The sequence below is a fragment of the Molossus molossus genome, unplaced genomic scaffold (assembly GCF_014108415.1).
Source record: "Molossus molossus isolate mMolMol1 unplaced genomic scaffold, mMolMol1.p scaffold_m16_p_11, whole genome shotgun sequence".
Taxonomy (NCBI): domain Eukaryota; kingdom Metazoa; phylum Chordata; class Mammalia; order Chiroptera; family Molossidae; genus Molossus; species Molossus molossus.
The window spans coordinates 4,896,839-4,915,687 of record NW_023425346.1 but is presented as its reverse complement, the minus strand read 5'-3'; the positions used below and the strand labels follow the sequence as shown (position 1 = coordinate 4,915,687).

General features: G+C 43.3%; 1 protein-coding gene across 2 annotated transcripts in view; it reads right to left on the bottom strand.

Moving 5' to 3' along the window:
• Positions 1-18,849, bottom strand: part of CNTNAP5 (contactin associated protein family member 5) — an 883,849-nt gene that overhangs the window by 464,063 nt on the left and 400,937 nt on the right. For both annotated transcript variants that reach the window (XM_036254192.1, XM_036254193.1), the window contains exon 6: positions 13,418-13,602. In XM_036254192.1, coding sequence (XP_036110085.1) covers positions 13,418-13,602 — 185 coding nt within the window. The remainder of the gene's footprint in view (positions 1-13,417; positions 13,603-18,849) is intronic.

Here is an 18,849-nt window from a genome sequence, read left to right as displayed (position 1 = left end):
TAGAAACATCAATGAGAGAGAACATCAATTGGCCAACTCCTGCATGCCCTGCACTGGGGACTGGGCCCACAACGTGGGCATGTGCCCTGACAGGGAATTGAACTGGCGACCTCTTGGTGCATGGGTTGACGCTCAACCCCTGAGCCACGCCAGCCAGACAATGTCACAGAGATTTTGGAAATCACAGGGAGTTCTTTCTCCTCTGATTCTCATAGCAGTGATGGCTGTAAGCCTATTAAAGTTTCCTTCAATTCATTCTGGCTCCAGGACAAACGTTGCTGGAAGGAAGACAGATTGGCAATGGCTGAAGAAAGGGGACACCAGAGAAGACTGTAAAAGCTGCTTCCGAAGGAACTGGCCATGCTAGCCTAGTGGGACGTAGCTGCTGGAGACTGACCTGTGAGAGTGGGGGAGCGGGACGTGGATGAAAAGGCTGTCAGGCAACGTGCGAAGAGTTGGTGGCTGGACTGCAGGTCTGGGAGGGTCCAGGTGACTAGACCTCACAGCTATGAGGCCACAGCAGGTACTGTGTGCAGCAGCTGTCCATGCCTCAGTGTCTGTGCCTCTTCTGACACAGGACAATACCTCAGCCCCCAGCCTGAGATCTCACCAGGGAGCTGTTAGAATGGGAATAGGAAACCTCAACATTCCCCACATTACACAGTGATAACTAAGCTTGAAAGCAGCATCAGCTAGTTATCACTCATCATCAAGGTTTGATGTGTCTGCCATCAGGGGAAGCAGGACTGACGAGCACATCAACTGCAGCTGGAGAGAAGCAGCAAAATCGCATTTATGCACAGGTGAGTGTTAAATTTTAACCTGCTTTGTATTTAAATAATGTTTAAGTAGCTGAATATTTGAGATCATATTACTAAATTACAGATTTAGTAAATAAGTTAGAATGAAAGTGTTTGCTTTATATTGACAAGAGAAAAGTCCTGAGGTATCCAAATTAAACGAGAGCAGGTGGCAGAGGGAGAGAGCCACAGGCAGACACCAGAGAGACGGCTCCCATTCCTGAACGCGCGTTGAAACTGCATCAGCTTTCGGGAGCTGTTTCAGCTGATAGCTCGAAGAAGCAGCACCGCGATGCTGCCACACGTTGCGTATACATGAATGCCCCAGGCTGTTGCCTACCACCGCTCCCAAAGCAGCAAAGCCTTCTTCCTTGAGCCCTAGGCACCCGTGTCTGTGAGTTGTATCTGCCTCCACCTCTCACCTTCTTCCAGTGAAATGGCAGCAGCAGCATCTCGGGGGTTCTCCAGCGGTATTCAAACACAGATCTGCTTCGTACGTGCTGTGGGCCTTGAGCCTAATACTCTCTCCTCTTTGTGATTCACTTTCTCATGGATAAAATGTCAATACTGATAATACGTATCTCACATAAATAACTTGACCGGGTTGTGTGGAAAGGAGAGTCTATTCGTGGGGGCACTGAGAGTGGATCCTGGCTTCTAGTGATTGCTGTTGGCAGGATTGTTCTTTCTGGCCGGAACGTCTCAGGAGGGAGGTTCTTTCAAAGTGGTATCGTGGGGCATTATTTCCAATGACTTCTGAATAAAAACACATGAATAGCAACTTTCCTAATATTTTGCAGTCTGAAGGCTGCAATGTTGTAATTGATATTTTATATTAATAGTAATTAAACTGAGTAATGCTTTTTTAGAAAATTAAAAGCAAATTTATCTTTTTTTCTGGTTGTCAGAAAGCCGGGACTAAGTATGCTGAGTGTGCCTTTGAAAAGGCCCACTGGTCATATCAAGCTCATGTTTCTATTAAGAGAGAAAGAGAAAGAGAGAGAAGTCTTACTACAATGTCATGTTCACTATCTATTTTTAATGATTTTTTTTTTTTTAATTTAGAAAACTTTATGGCAATGAGTGTGTTTCTCCTTACTGGCTTTGTCTCTGGCCCAGCTTAAATTTGGGACTTTTGTCTGGCTGGTGTGGCTCAGTGGTTGAGCATTGACCCATACACCAAGAGGTCACCAGTTTGATTCCTAATCAGAACACATGCCCAGGTTGTGGGCCTGATCCCCAGTGGGGGGCATGCAGGAGAAGGCCAATCGATGTTCTCTCTCATCCATGTTTCTCTCTCTCTCGTTCTCCCTTCTTCTCTCTCTCTAAAATCAATAAAGGATAAATAAATAAATAAATAAATAAAATTTAAAACATCAAAAACTTTCCCTGGTTGTGTGTTTGTTGAACAATATGGAGAGTTTGTGGCCCTTCTGGAAGAATGTGGTCGAAGCCTGAATTAATTTCTACCATTTCAAATACAACCAGAGATCTCAATTTTCTCATGAAATATTTTACTTTTTAAATATTAACATGAATTAAAATTGTTTTTTAAAAAACTGATCTCTGCAACAGTGTTTGTTGATATCAAGGTTCTTATTCACCCATGTTTTCTGCCTGGTGCCTCAGGTCCGTGCAAGGAAGCATGAATCCGGAAGCCCCCATGTTGATGTCAGTGTGTCATCCATGCCCTGGCTCGTGCCTCCCCCAATCCAGCCCTGCACGCAGGCACTGATCAGACCCAAGCCCAACTGTTGTCCCTTGTACTTCAGCTGGATTTGCCTCAACACTCCCAGAAAAGTGTGGCTCAATTGACTGAGCATCGTTCTGTCCACCAACAGATTGCTGGTTTGATTCCTGGTCAGGACACTGGCCTGGTTGCGGGCTCGGTCCCGGTGGGGCTGTGCAGGAGGCAGCTGATGTTAAGCTCTCTCACTGATGTTTCTCTTTCTCTCTCCCCCTCTTCCTTTCTCTCTAAAAATCAATAAAACATATTTAAAAAATAAAAGGTTTTCTTTTAGTAATTACAATAGTGACATTTATCAATCGCTTTTCTACAGGGTGGAGCAAAGGTGGATTTAAAGTTGTTGGTACCTGAAACAGAGTGTATTATTGTATTGTTATTTATTAATTATTGTATTATTTTTCCATAGGAACAACTGGAAACCTACTTTGCCCAACCCTGTATATCGGGCACTCTGCTTAGACCTTACTTTCTCATTTTCTCCTAACTTTTGAGTTGAATATCATGATTTGCTCCACGGTAAAGCTGACAAAGGAGTGGCCTACGAAGGTATAGCCACACACGCAGGCAAGAGGTGGGGTGCGGGAACTCAGCCCACCGTCTGGAGCCGCATCTCTTGCCCACTAGGCTCACTGTCTTCCCAGCTTCTTCTATGTCTGGTCGCAGAGAGGCATCGTCTCCGTGAGTCAGGCCGGGCTGCGGCGCACTGCATGGCCCAGCGGGCCTGACTCACGCCCATGAGGTCCCACCTCCCCAGCCCCCAGAGTCCTGCAAAGGCTGGCCCTCCCTCTGGTGCGGTCTGCAGTGCCCTGAGGAGAGAGCTGAGGGCCAGCACGGCAGCAGACCCCCCCCCCCCAAGCAGCACCAGGCAGCCCGCTCTCCGCCCCAGCAGCCCGCGCTCTTGGCTGCGGGCGGTGTGACCCCGAACACAGATGGACACGGGACCGCTGCACCCAGACCTCCTTTTCCTGTCGGTAGCGCTGACCTAGACCCAGCCCTGAGAGACGGCTGGCTTTCGTTCCTGTCTCCAAACTTGTACCCTTTTTACAGACTCACAGAAATCAGGTGCTGACACTGCCTAATTGATTCAACGTATATTTATATATTTTTTGTCTGATTTAATTTTCAATATAATATTTTTACCTTAGGTTATTTAGAGAGTGGGTTAAATCATGTGTATGTCAATAGGCAAGCAAGGAGCTCACTGGGAACCCTAACTTCCCTATCCCCCGAAGGCCCGGCAACAGGAGCTTCTGCTGAAGTCCGATACCCTAGAGGGCGCCACTGTGGCCATCCTCTGGTCACCTCCTGCCTCATGGGAGGGTTGTTTGGATCAAGGGGGGAGGACTATAGGAGGCTGGCACCACCTTTCTAAACGCACCCAGGGGCTCCCTGCCGGCAGCTCGGAACCGCTGTGAGGCCCTGACCTCCTCCTTCCGCTCTGTCCTCCTGCTGTTGGGCCCGGGCCCACGGGGCTGAGGAGTGGCCGGGGGCAGCGGCTTACGGTGTGGAAACGTCTCGGGTGTGTGGGATGTTTGTCAAGGTACGTTAGTCAAGTAGGAGAGTCGAGTGTATTTTACTCAAAAGCTGGTTAGCTTATGGTCAACTCTTCAAATATTTAGGCTGCTGGTGTGTGGGGCTCCTTCTGCCCCGGGCCTCGGGCCCTGCAAGCGTTGGACTGCACCCGGCTACCTCCACACTGTTTGCTGATGATTACAGTAACTCGTCCAATTCGGCAAGCTTCAAATGCCTTATGAGATCATTAAAACCTATCCTACACCCCAAATAGTAGCCAAAATCAAACAACAGTTTTATGAATTTTTTTAGTTCTGGTTAATAAAAGCAATGATTTTTGTGTGTATAATGCTGGTCATAAAGTATTCCCTCGATTATGTTCCACACAATGAATTTACTGTCAATATACATTTAAGAGAAGTCTTTATATTCCTTTTTACTGTTATAACACTGGAGCAAACATAAAATTAGCAAGTCCATAAATCACATCTTAAATTTAAAACAAGAAAGAAATAATGGCCCCAAGTCATGTGTTTCAAGATTTGGATTCATGCACAGTCCAGGGCAAGGGCCGGATCCTGCTGGGATCTTGTGGGATTAACCCTCTTTCGGAGAGAAAATCTGGTTACTAGAAGGGTCTCCAGCCAACTGTACACAGACCTGGGCTCAGATCCTGTTGTGGACTCTGGCTATTGGGGACACAGTGGGGTTCATCAGTCTCTCTTGCCTAGGTTTTCTGTATGTGAGACAGGCCATCAAAACTCCCTCACAAGGCTGTTTAAGGGATTAAACAAAATTACAAAATGCCACTCAAAATAAAACACTTCTTCTTTTTTTTTTTTCTTATTACTTCCACTTTGCATCTGCTCATTTTTTCCCTCTTATTTCATTTCCTTCTCTTTGCTCTCCTCCATGCATGTCTTCTAGTCTAACTTTGCAGTGGATTTTTCATGGAAAAAAGGATTAATACTAATTATACTACCACAAGATCTAAAACAGTTTCTCTGGTGATCTGAAGTTATTGCAATGACCAAATAAGTGGTTGTTTGTGTCTGGCCAGTCTTTTCACCAGGGCTGAGCTCGAGGAGAGGCAATCCCCACTCAGGTGGGGGTGGTAGCGAGGGCGGCCTCTGAGCCCCCCAGCCTGCTAGGAACTGCCCATGAGAAGTAGGGCATGAGCTGTTATCTTTTGTAGTTCACAAAAAGAAGCTTTCATTTACTTAACCAATATTTATGGAGTATGTATAATGTTCTAGACACAATCCTATAGAAATAAATGAAAGCAAAAAAGGATATCTCTATCCTTTATGATGGGCTTAAATTCTATAGCTGGGGCAAAGTTGATGGGAGAGACAATTGAAAATAAGTAATTAATAACATTATAAAGTGATGTGATTTTGCAAAAGACTATAAATAAAAATCAGAGGATGCAATTTAAGAAGCAAATGTAAGAAATATCTTTTAAGTCATATATTCTATTGTCTCGGTTTCTTCTTGAAATGCTTCACTGCATGTCATACAAAATTCAAAAAGTTTAAACACAATTTAAAACAAAAAGTCGTTCTTCCTTCTTCACTGATCCCACTCTGATCTGCCTCACGCAACTCTTCATTACCTCTCCAGACATTCTTGTCTCTCTGTGCTTTCAAATCTATATACTATTTTCTGTTATTTATTTATTTTTAAACACTTCATTTTTCCCCCTTTATTGATTTTAGAGAGAGAAGAAGAGAGGGAGGGAGACATAGAAACATCAATGAGAAAGAACATCGATCAGCCTCCTCCTCCTCCCCCTCCCGCCCCGGGGATCAGGCCCACAACCTGGGCGCGTGCCCTGACTGGGAATCAAACCAACGACCTCTTGGTGCATGTGGTGATGCTCAACCACTGAGCCACACCGGCTGGACTGTTTCCGTTTTCTTAAACACAGGTAGTGTTTACACTGCCCTGCACATTTATTTTTATTTATATTGGAGAATTTATGTTGGAGATGGTTCATATCAGAACACGTCGGGCTGCCTCATTTGTTTAAAGGTGCATAATACTTCCGCGTGGGTTTCTCAAGCACATACAGAGAACAAGGTGAGCCCAAGCCCAAGGCTGAGGGATGGGCTGGTAAAGGAAGGAACAAGGGGGCACGTTTCAATTCGGATAGTTTTTTTATTTACACAGACAACAAGGGAAGAGTGGCCAGGTGTTGGAGCTGCTCATGGTGCCTGTCCCAAACACCAAACAGGACAAAACCGAAACCAAACAGACCAGATGAGCACAGTGCAAGCTGTGCAGGGCCTTGCGTCTGGACACAGATTCCAAACTGACAAGCAATCTGCCTGCCGCCCCTCTAGGCTCTGCGGGCAGGACAACAAGCTCCCTCGCAACCCAGCAGGAGATGACAAAGGCTACGACGGTCTCACACGGGGCAGGCGCATGACCGAGATGGACTTGGAACCGCTCCGTGTAGTCGTCCACTCACTTGTTCAGGAGATCCTCAGACTGTCCCGCCAGACGCTGACTCCTATGGGGTAAGCTGCGGCTTCCCTGCATGGCGCCGGGTCTCCAGCGCCAGGGGTCGGCTTCCTATGGACTTAGTGTGGTTTTTTATTAACCCTCTTTTGGTGGATTTCTGGGGAATTTCTAATTTTCTATTATTCATAAAAGATTGCCCAGTGCACACATTTGCCTATAATTGTACGCTGAATTGCTAGAAAAAAAATTGTTGGGTTGGAATGTATTTCCAATTCTAAAATATACTGCTTTCTCTTTGACGTTGTATTAATGCAGTCCCACATATAATATATGAAATACTTCTGTTTCTTCATGGCCATGCTGACATTCTAAATTTATTGGTTTTTGCCATCTAAGTTAAAAAGAGTATTATATAGCCCTGGCAAGTTTGGCTCAGCGCCTCGGGCATTGGCTGGTGGAGCAGAGAGTTCCAGGTTCGGTTCCCGCTAAGGGCACGTAACTCGGTTGCAGTTCAGTCCCCAGCCCCAGTTGGGGTTGCGTGGGTGGCGGCCAGTCGACATGTCTCTCTCACATCCATGTTTCTCTCTCTCTCTTTCTCCCTCCTGCTCTATCTGAAGACAAATGCAAAAATGTCCTCGGGGAGGATAAAAAAAAATTAAAAAAGAGTATTATAGCATGGGTTTACATTTCTTTCTTTTTTTTTTGAGTGAGGTTGAGCATCTTTTCATATATTTTAGAGAAACTTGTATTTTTAATATATTCATAGTCTTCACTTATGTCTCCACTGTGTTAACTTTTTAAAAATAATTTGTAGAAGTTTTTTTATTTATTAATTAATATTTTAAGTCTATTTTTCAGTTAGTTGGGAGGTGATGTCATTATATATGCATTATTTGGAAGGCCATGTAGATATATATTCTTTAAATTTTTATTTGGACAAAATTATTTATATATTGTATTTCCAGGTTTTTGAAAATTTGCATCATACTTAAAAACACTTCCCACAATATTCAATCATAAAAATATTATTTCATATTTTCTTTAAAACAATAAAACTTATTTTTGAATACACACACACAATTTAAAATATTTAAATGTTTTAATCTAGTTTTTTTACTAATGAATCTTATTAAAATATATTATCTTTATTTTGTAAAATGCTTCTTCAGAATTTAGAACATATAAATTATATATTTAAAAAATATGCTTTTAATAGTTTGATGCTTATAAGACAGACATGCAAAATGGGATCGCTGAGTAATCTCGATGGAAAGACTTCTGGTTATGAGCATCTCTGAGGTATGGGACATCTGAGCTGCTAAATCTCTCTTATGAAGCCCTTCTGCTGCAGACTCCTAATGAAGCGAGTTGCTATGTTCTTCCTCACAAGCATTTGGAGAAAGTTACATGGCCTGAGCATGTGAACTGAGTTGATGCTCCAGAAAGAAGCAAAGGGATACATTGTTTCTGCTTTCCGTTTTTTTGTCAAAGTATTTCTTGAGCCCTGTGTCTGTTTTCCTTTAGGGGAAGGAGAGCATCCAACTGTATGCATTGCAGTGTGGAAATCTAGTGCCTCACAGAAAGGCATCAGGCCACTGACTGATACCTGGAAGGTGGTCTAAGAGACAGGAATGAAAGCTACCAAATTGTCATGACAAATGGAACATAAATTTTTGTAATATAATCAGCCCCGATTGAGAATTTGGTAGGGTTTGGCCCTAGAACAGCAGTACATGTCTGAACGGGGCACCGGAGCCCCGGGGTCTGGATTCAGTCATTTTTCTAGCTGGTGGCATCCAGGGCTCATATGTGCACGTATGGGACCATGGCAGAAATCAGATCAATAACCTAGATTCCAATTAATTAACAATATTGTTATAAAATAAACTTTAGATTCAAATGTTAGTTCTGTTCCTTCCAATAAGAGGGCTAATAGTGCTTCTGAGTAACAGGAGGTAAGAATTTTCATTTCCAAATTTAAATAACTAGTTATTGGTAAAGTGATTAGAACACAGGACCTTGGTCCCCAGTGCTCTGCTTCTCCACATGGTCTTTAAGGTGAGACTTCCGAAGCTGGCTAGTTCCAGTTGTTCTAGAGAGTTCTCTTGATACACATTCCTTGCATGCCAACGTCACTGTTCCAGCCAACCTGCCATCCTTTATGACCATCGGAACAAGTGGGCTACTCACTCTGGAAGGGTCTTGGATTTTCTGAAGCAGAGGTTACCTCACGGAACGTTCCAATATATACTTTTTTACTATGGAACCCTTTTATGTGAAGTACCAAGAAATTCAGGCACTTACTTTAAAAAAATCAGTTCCAAATGCATAAATTGAGTGACTTCATTGGATTTTTCTCTCAAAATGCTGACATTCATTTGCATGCCCCTCAGCTGTGATTCCATACAGATGCTCTGCACAGGAGACCACAGACAGACAGACATAATCTTAAAATAAATGTGAAAGCAGGCAACTAGGTAAACTTTACAATCATCTTATGCCTTTAGAGGTAAGGTATTTTGAGAAGTAGTGATACTTGAAAAGAAACTTATGTTTCTTATTGTACTCAAGTACATAAAAAAGTATATCTTTACTTTAAGATACTTTCAATATTGTGTATATTATTATTATTATTATTACTATTGTTATTTTTTAAAGTAAATTCAGCCCTGGTTGTTTTTTGTTTTATTTTTTTTTTTCTTTATTGATTTTTAGAGAGAAAAAAAGGGAGAAGGAGAGAGAGAGAAACATCGATGAGAGAGAACATCGACTGGCCACCTCCTGCATGCCTCTCACTGGGGATCGGCCCACAATCTGGGCCTGTGCCCTGACTGAGAATTAAACCAGCAACCCCTCGGTGCATGAATCGATGCTCAACCACTGAATTACACTGGGCAGGCTGTATATTATTTTTTTTCAATCACTTAAACAAAGTTGAAAAAATAAGAATGATTGTTATCCAAAGACTTCTAGTTATAACAATGCAAAATAAATAAATAAATAAATGTACTGAGTATCTTGCATTCTCAAAGAATGGCACATTCTCTTGAAGTTAATGAATATCATATCTTATCCAAAATATTCTATACTAAGATTAGGATCAAAAGAGAAAGTCATTTTTTTTTCAGCTCATAATAGTGATAGAATAAAAAAAGAAGTCAGATCTTAAATGTTCAATTATTCATCTTCATGTCTACTCGTCTGTATCCCACCAGGTACTGAAGTTGTCTCGTAACAGGGTTTTCAGTGATCTCTCCAGTAACCCTCTCCTTCCACCTACATAGAAGTCTAAACTACAGAATGACAGATTCAGAATATATGCTGTAAAATAGTGGTTCTCAAATGTTAGGGTTCATCAGAGTGACCTAAAGGATTTTTAACAGATTCTTAAGGTTCTCTCCTGGAGTTTCTGATTCAGCAAGTGTAAGTGGAACCTGAGTATTTCTACTAAAAACAAACAATCAAACAAAAAAAACTTCCAGGGGATGCTAACTGGGCTGGCTTCTGAAACATCAATTCAGAATTACTATAAAACTGGTCATGTCATCATCCTGCAAAAAATCCTTTTGTGGCTCCTCACGCTACTGGCAAGCTAATCTTTAAACCATGGGAGCAGTTAACTAACAATAAAGTAGTGATATGTATACTTAACATATCACAAATTTTTGCTTAAGTGTCTTGGCAGAGCTCAGTGTCCCTGCTTTCAGTCGCCCCAGGTGTGCAGACTCACCTACCGACCACAGGAGAGTAAGATCAACATCAGGGACAGGACTCACCAAGTTGAACTGCAGGTCCACAGAAAAATTTCATTTCTCCCTTTAATTCAACACCCACTTCCTTTTCACCCTATGTAATTAATTAGCTTGACAAGAGCTGTTGAGGTAGGCCTTGGGACAGGATCTCTCATCTTCTCAAGTCACTTGAATAAACCAATTTCCTTCTATGAGCACCTGTCTCAGGAGTTTGGCTTTTGTTGCGGCAGGCAGCCAAACTTTGGTTTGGTTTCAGTACTCTCTCATCTCCATAGTTTAAATTCCTTAGCACGGCTCACATTGCCCATCACCACCTGGGCATTCCCTCACTGTTGTTTACATCACACTATATCCTGCCTCAAGTGGTGTGTTGAGAAAGCTTTAAAGTCTGTCTATTTATGGTGCTCCCACAACACACAGACATGTATTATTATTTTATTGATATAAAAAATGTCTAGACACAATTTATAAAAAATAATATACAATACTCTTTATTTTAAATTCCACATAATCAATTAATTCTTATAGTTTGCTTTTGTTGAATTTTCGATGAATTATTTTTAATCACCTATGGTCTTTGTCACACATTCTTTTTTTATTTCTTAATTTTTAAAAACCCTTTACAATTCTTTCTCAACACACAGGCTGAAGGATAATAATAGGCTTTAAGCCAGACTTAGCCTACAGACTGTAGTTTGTCTACCACTGGTCTACATGATCACTAAAACAAATCAAAACGTGATGTATAATATTTGCCAAGATCCTTTGTGAAAATATCCCCACCATGTAAATTTGAAGCTATCAAAGAATGTTACTTAACATGAATTAGGAAGAGATGTGCTGTAACAGCTCATCCAGCATAGAGCATTCCTCCACAGACACAACAGAAGAAACCTTGAGTATATATGGATAGATGGAGGGGTGGAGAGCTATAGATAGATCTACTACAGTAAAATAATTAAGAATCAATAAAGTTATTACCTTTGAAAATACTCTAATTCTAAGTTTATGTGACTCAATTTAAAAATATGTTTTCATTGATTTTTAGAGAGGGAGGAAGGGAGAGAAAGAAAGAGGTAGAAACATTGATGAGAGAGAAACATCGATTGGCCCCCTCCTGCATGCTTCCTACTGGGGATCAAGCCCACAACCCTGGAATGTGCCCTGACCGAGAATTGAACTGGCAACCTCTTGGTGCATGGATCAACACTCAACCACTGAGTCACATAGACCAGGCATATAACATAATACATATATATTTTTTAATCCTCACCTGAGGATATTTTTCTATTTATTTTCAGACAGAGTTGGAGAGAGAGAGAGGCTGAAACATTGATGTGAGAGAGACACATTGATTGCATCCCAAAAGACCCTGACTGGGGCCGGGGACCAAACCACAACTGAGGTACATGTCCTTGACCGGAATTGAACCTGTGACTCTTTGGTCCATGGGCCAATGCTCTAACTACTGAGCAAAACTGGCCAGGACTATAACTGAATTTTTAATGGTTGTATTTACCAGCCAGCTCACAAAGTTTCCAAAAATCTACCAGTTGGCCTATGAGTCAGTAGCAGCTAGCTCCAACACAACTGCCTGCCTATCATTGAAAACCTCATAAACAATGAACTGTGACAGTTATGCCCTGTGCTCTGTGGTGGGGTCTCTGGTCTAGCCTGCCTTTTTTTTTTTTTTTTTTTTTTTTTTAATATTTTTTCTTTATTGATTTTAGAGAGATAGGAAGGGAGAAGGAGAGAGAGGTAGAAACATTAATGAGTGAAAACATCGACTGGCCACCTCCTGCATGCACCTCATTGGGGATGGGACCCACAACCTGGGCAGGTGCCCTGACTGGGAATCAAACCAGCGACTCCTTGGTGCATGGGTCGATGCTCAACCACTGAGCCACACTGGTAGGGCTACCTTTCTACCTTTTTGTTTTTGAATTCTATTGAGAATATATATATTGACCATATATGTGTGTGTGTGTGTGTGTGTGTGTGTGTGTGTATTCTTTTTTAACTATAGAGAGAAAGGAAGGGAAAGGAAGAAAGAGAAACATCAAGGTGAGAGAGACAGATCTATTGGTTGCTTGCCATATGCACTCCAACTTGGGATTGAACCCACAACTTGGGTATGTGCTCCTGACTGGGAATTGAATCCATGACCCTTTAGTGCTTGGGAGGATGCTCCAACTAACTAAGCCACACCAGCCAGTAATGGCTTACCTTTCTGACCTTCTTCATCAGGCCAACCCTGTACTTCACGTGAGACTGAGCAGGGTCCCCGGCTGGAAGCCTGTTGCATCTCTGGTTCCTCGGCGCCCGCCCCCCAGCAGCCCTCGCAGTGCCCAGTGCTGCTCTCCACCACGGCGTTCATGGCCAGCTCTGCCCAGTTACACCAGGTCTGCAAGCCCCCCCAACGCAGGAACTCTTCCTGGGTCATCTCTGATGGGATTGCCCAGAGCAGAGCTGGTATACCGTAAGGGCACAATATAAACTTTTTGAATGGAACTCCTGGCAAAGATGGTTAACTCTTGGCTTCTATTTTGCAGAACATTGTACTAAACCTTGTCTGTTTTGTAGCAGTGGTGCAGGTCATCGTGCCTCTTCCGTGAGAGAGAAAGGACTGTCTCTGTGCATTAGTCCGAAGTTTGCTCAGGAATGAAGGTTAACGACAAGTGCCTGCAGTGCATATTTTAGATTACTTTGAGTTTTACTTATAATTTGCATTTTATTGATGTATAATCGGCACATAACATGTCAGTGTAATTCTTATATCTTCCATTACCCCAGCTAATTGAATTTAATTTTTGAAAAAAGCATGACTGAATTAACTAAGAGACTAAATAGCGATATAGAGAGCTACAAGCAGAAAGGGAAAAAAATACAAATGAGACTGGCTGATTTAAAATTTACACAATTAGCTGGTGCCTATGGGGTACCACCGTTATTTCCAGGCATTTTCTCCACACTCACTGCTCATAATGTCTCCATGGACTCCTCCACTGTAGGCTGCCTGGGCTTCGACGGAGGAGAAGATGAGCCCAAGGTGAGATTTTTCTCTATTGCTCTTCTGTTGGCTTATTTCCATAGGAATCCTGTGCAAGGCAGCCGGGGATCTGTAGGGAGTATCAACTCACCTCGTAGTCAATGTCTAAGGCATCTGCCTCTCCCTTGGTCCGGAAGTGCTGCGTGTACTTGTCCACAGTGAAGTTCACGTGTTTGCCCACCCGCTCGATGAGGACCGAGTGCCAGTGCTGGTCATCCAGGAGGCTGCCCAGGGTGGCTGATGGGGGGCTGCTGCCCAGCCGGGCTTTGCTGTCATCTGTGAAGGGGAAGAAGACAGGATGGCATCGGTGCCTGAGGGCAGCCTTGGGCACCGGAGTGTGCCACATGCAAGGCCAGCTCCCTCTACCTAAAGGTGAAGATGACTCTCTCCAGGCCCAGAACTCCACTGATCTTGTGAAGGAATTACAAGCTTTGCCCACAAATTCCAGGAACACATTCTAGGTCAGCTGACATACACACCCACTTGTAGACACAGGATGTGAATAGTTAAATAATAAAGGGGCTGTGTCCTACTGGCCCCATGAATAATATTGAAAGCAGAGGTCATCTATTTAGAAAGCGTGCACACTCTCTGGGTTTGAATGGCTTTGGAGAGAGAAAGTGGATGGTGCATTGTGACTCAGAGGAGAGTGGCCTGGATAAGCTTGCCTGAGTTAGGGAAGTCTGCAGGCCGAGCAGAGGGGAGGGGATACACGTTAGCTGTCATTTTCAAGTGCCTACTCTATGCGCGGTGCTTAACTAGGAATTTTATAACCTTTATTTTTAATCTTCTAAGGCAACGTTGATACTTGCATTTCATAAATAAGAAAACCAAGGCTCAGCGAGGTTGAGCATGCGTGCCCCAAGGTGCATCCAGGGGTCCAGCCTAGATCCCCGGGGTCCTCTGCTCTGCCATGGCCCACCTGTGCTGATTAACCCTCAGTGAAGCTTGAAAGACACCCCTTAGACAGACTTAGGTGAAGCGATACCATTTTTTTAACAATGTTTTAATTTATTTTTCTTTACTGATTTTAGAGAGAGGAAGGAAGAGGGAGAGATAGAAACATCAATGAGAGAGAATATCGATTGGCTGCCTCCTGCATGCCCCCTACTGGGGATCAAGCCCACAACCTGGGCACGTGCCCTGACCGGGAGTTGAACTGGCAACCACTTGATGCAGGGGTCGATGCTCAACCACTGAGCTCACCTGACGGGCTTAATGATGGTTTTTAATAGAACCAGAGATATGTTTGAAAGTACATTGTCCAACACAAAAAAACCTGTCTGTGATCAGAAGTTGGAACATCACAAAATAATGAAGGTCACCCTGGGTATAGAGGAAAAGTTGTCCCAGAAGCTCAGGAGGCAGGCTGAGATCCTGTCTGTGCTCACCCCGGGAGCTCACTTTGCCAAGGTCAATGACAGCTTTGGCTGTTTGTAAACAAGTCTGCCTTGTTCCCCCCTGCTCTGTCCCTCCTTCAAATTTAGCAAAGTTCCTTCCTATATTCTATTGTCAAAAAGATCAGTTTTTTTTAAATCTACAGAATGACTCAGAATCACAAAATGAACACTTAAATGCAACTAATTATTACTTATATACACACTCTCATTATTTCGAACTTTTGATGTATTTGGTCCCCTTAGTAACTGAAAGCTAGATATGTCCTTACTCTCTCTTCAGGTGTGCTGTACAGAGCAGCTCCTACAGTGTGCTCTGCTCAGTGTGCTGTTGCTCAGTGTGCTCTGCTCAGTGTGCTATGCTCAGTGTGCTGTTGCTCAGTGTGCTGTGCTCAGTGTGCTCCTGCTCAGTGTGCTCCTGCTCAGTGTACTCTGCTCAGTGTGCTGTTGCTCAGTGTACTCTGCTCAGTGTGCTCCTGCTCAGTGTACTCTGCTCAGTGTGCTCCTGCTCAGTGTACTCTGCTCAGTGTGCTCCTGCTCAGTGTGCTCTGCTCAGTGTGCTCCTGCTCAGTGTACTCTGCTCAGTGTGCTGTTGCTCAGTGTGCTATGCTCAGTGTGCTCCTGCTCAGTGTGCTATGCTCAGTGTACTCCTGCTCAGTGTGCTCTGCTCAGTGTGCTCCTGCTCAGTGTGCTCTGCTCAGTGTGCTCTGCTCAGTGTGCTCTGCTCAGTGTGCTCTGCCCAGTGTGCTCTGCTCAGTGTGCTCTGCCCAATGTGCTCTGCTCAGTGTGCTCCTGCTCAGTGTACTCTGCTCAGTGTGCTCTGCTCAGTGTGCTCTGCTCAGTGTGCTCTTCCCAGTGTGCTCTGCTCAGTGTGCTCTGCCCAATGTGCTCTGCTCAGTGTGCTCCTGCTCAGTGTGCTCTGCTCAGTGTGCTCTGCTCAGTGTGCTCTGCTCAGTGTGCTCCTGCTTATTGTGCTCTGCTTGTGGGGCTGCATTCAGGGCAGGGCCTGGCCTTTGCCTGCAGGCTGCTCAGCTGCCTCTGCAGGGGCCCGAGGCAGCACTTCTTATGGGACACAGCAGACTTACTGTGACTGGAAAATGACAGCAGTGACTTCATAGCTGGTTTTTTCATCGTTTCTTTGTTTCACAACTTTTGAGTTCTCACAATTTGTCAAAGTATGCTAATGAATTAGTAGATATTTGTGTTATTTTCTACTTCCTTCCCTCCTTCCCTCCCTCCCTTCCTCCCTTCTACAAAGAGGTGTTGAAGTGTACTCATGCTGTCACAGCGACAAGTGATGTATAAAGGAGATAAAGGAGACAGAAGGCACACTGCCCTCTGTGATGGTCTACGGTGGAGAATTTCAACAAGCAAACCCATAAGCAGGGTGTCAGTGGCACATAGCAGTCCCTTCCGTGGGCCAAGGTGCCACAGGGGAGGGAGCTGTGCAGGCCCCTGATGGAGCAGCGATGTCCTGAGATCGTTAGGCCAAAACCAGAAAGGTGGCTACAGTCAGGAGAAGCAGGGCCACGGTTTAGAGGGATAGTTCGGGACCAGGGCGGAGGGACTCCACATGTTCCAATGTCATGACCGCACAGGCCTGGCTTGTGTCATTCAGGACTAGTGTGCCTGTGTGGGCGTTTACAGCTGGTATTGTACCTTTAATGAGTGGGAGTCATAAGTGAATTACTAATCATAGATTACTAGCTCTGATGAACACTTAGCAAAGGTTATTTTGGCTGTTCTACGAAATGTGATTAGAGGGCAAGCTGGCAGCAATGTCGACATGCATGTACATGGGGTCAGAGGGGCTTAGGGACAGAGAGCACCAGGAGGGTGGGTCGCCTTGCATGCCACTGGAGTATTAGAGATGGGGTAGAATTGCAAAGGCTCAGATGAGTTTTAGGGTTTTAGGGGAGGTGAATGAAATGGTACAGATGTCATGAAATAAGAAAGAACAAAGAACAACCCCCTCCAAACACAAACACACACACGCACACGCACACATACACACACACACGAGTTCATGCACACATACCCGTTTTATTTAAAAACAAAACTTGTCCAAGAGCTAATGATTAGTCAAGAGCAACAATAAAATGCATGATCAGCTCAATCAATGAAGAAAAACATTTCACAAAAATCCAATATTGATTCCTCATAACAACTGTAAGAAAACCAGAAATAAAAAAGAACTTGCTGTAACTAATAAAGAGCATCTACAAAAACCTACAGCTTGCCCAGCCGGTGTGGCTCAGTGGTTGAGCAGCAGCCCATGAACCAAGAGGTCGCTGGTTTGATTCCTGGTCAGGGCACATGCCCAGGTTGTGGGCCCGAACCCCAGTGGGGGGAAGGCAGGAGATGGCCCATTGATGTTCTCTCTCATCGATGTTTCCCTCTCTCTCTTCCTCACACTTCCTCTCTCTCTAAAATAAATAAAGAAAAAAATACAAAAAAAAAAAAAAAAAAAAAAAGCCCACTAAAAAACCTACAACTTGTATCACGCTGAATGGTGACAAAAGGAAGATCTCCCTGCAGGGACGAGGGGCACGTCAACGATGTTGGCGCTCACTATTTCTACCCAGCCTGGACTGCAGAGTCGAGCCTGTGCAATCAAACAAGAGAAGTAAGAGGTACCCACACAAGAAAGGAGGAAGTACAGCTGTAGGGAATCTTAGGGCATCTGCAAAGAACGCTGGAATTGATAAGTTGGGACACAGTAGGAGACAGGTTAAGGGGGCGCTGGAAGGAGAGGCAGACTGACCGGTGTGACAACGTCCTGGGCATGTGCATATGTCAACACATAACTGCACACTTTATTTATTTACTTATTTTTTAATCCTCACCTGAGGACATTTTGCCATTTTTTGTTCAGATAGAGTGGGAGGGAGAGAGAGAGAGAAACATCGATGTGAAAGGGACACATCAAGTGGTCGCCACCCACACGACCCAACCAGGGCCGGGGACAAACTAACCGAGGTACATGCCCTTATTGGGAACTGAACCCGGGTCTCTCCGGACCGCAGGCCGACGCTCTAACCGCTGAGCCAAACTAGCCAGGGCATAACTGCACACTTTAAAGGTTTGCCTTTGATTGAATGTCCATTATACCACAATAAAAAAAGAATAAAACATTTCAACAAATAGAAGAAAAGATGTAGAACAAAAGAGCTAATAAATCATTGAGGACAAGAGTGTGTCTTAAACTGTTGGTTCTAGATAGTAAGTAAAATAACGAGGCGCGTTTTCAGTTTGAATTTGATATACACCTCCCTTTTTTTCCTAGAAGGGAAAAACACATTTAACAATGATCTTTTAATAATAAGTCCAAACCACTTATAAATCACAACAAGCCAGAAAAAGGCACAGGAATCACATAATCACTTAATTTCAACCACTTGATTTTCTATGTGCTGTTTGCTGGGTTTTAGTGACATATTGAGTTCTTTAACAGAGTCGATGATAACGCTTAATATAAAACATTGAATATATTTTACACTCTGATTCCTACTTCAAAAGACAGATCTCATTATGAATAGGTCAAACTGACAATATTTTTTATTTAACTTTGCAGATATTGGGACGAAATCTCCCTCTAATTCCTGCTTCCACCTTGCATGTTCCATATCTCTGCAGGTAATCACTGTTACTAATGTCTTGTTTCTCTTCACCATCAAGAAACACTTTAAGCAAATGCACACCAGCAAAGACATATGTTCTTTATCCCCCTTATTACATTTTTACTCTAATGATGAAATACAATTCACCTTTTTCTGTATCTTTTTATTTTCATTTAATCTCTCCTGGTATTATCGTATATCAGTTTAATTGAAAAATATATATAAAGTTAAAAAATTCTTATTTTTATGGCTGTATAATATTCCATTAAAATATATACATTAACCAGATGCCTAATGAGAGATGTTTGGGCTCCCTGTCTATTTTTGATACTTAAAATTGCTAAAGTATCTTATACGTAAACATTGTTTGTATGTGTGCAAGAATTTCTGTAGTATGCATTCTTAGATGAGGTCAAGATTTTTATGTTTGCAATTAAAATATATATATATATATACGTTGTTTATTAATTTTTTAGAGAGAAGAAGGGAGAGAGAGTATCGGCTGC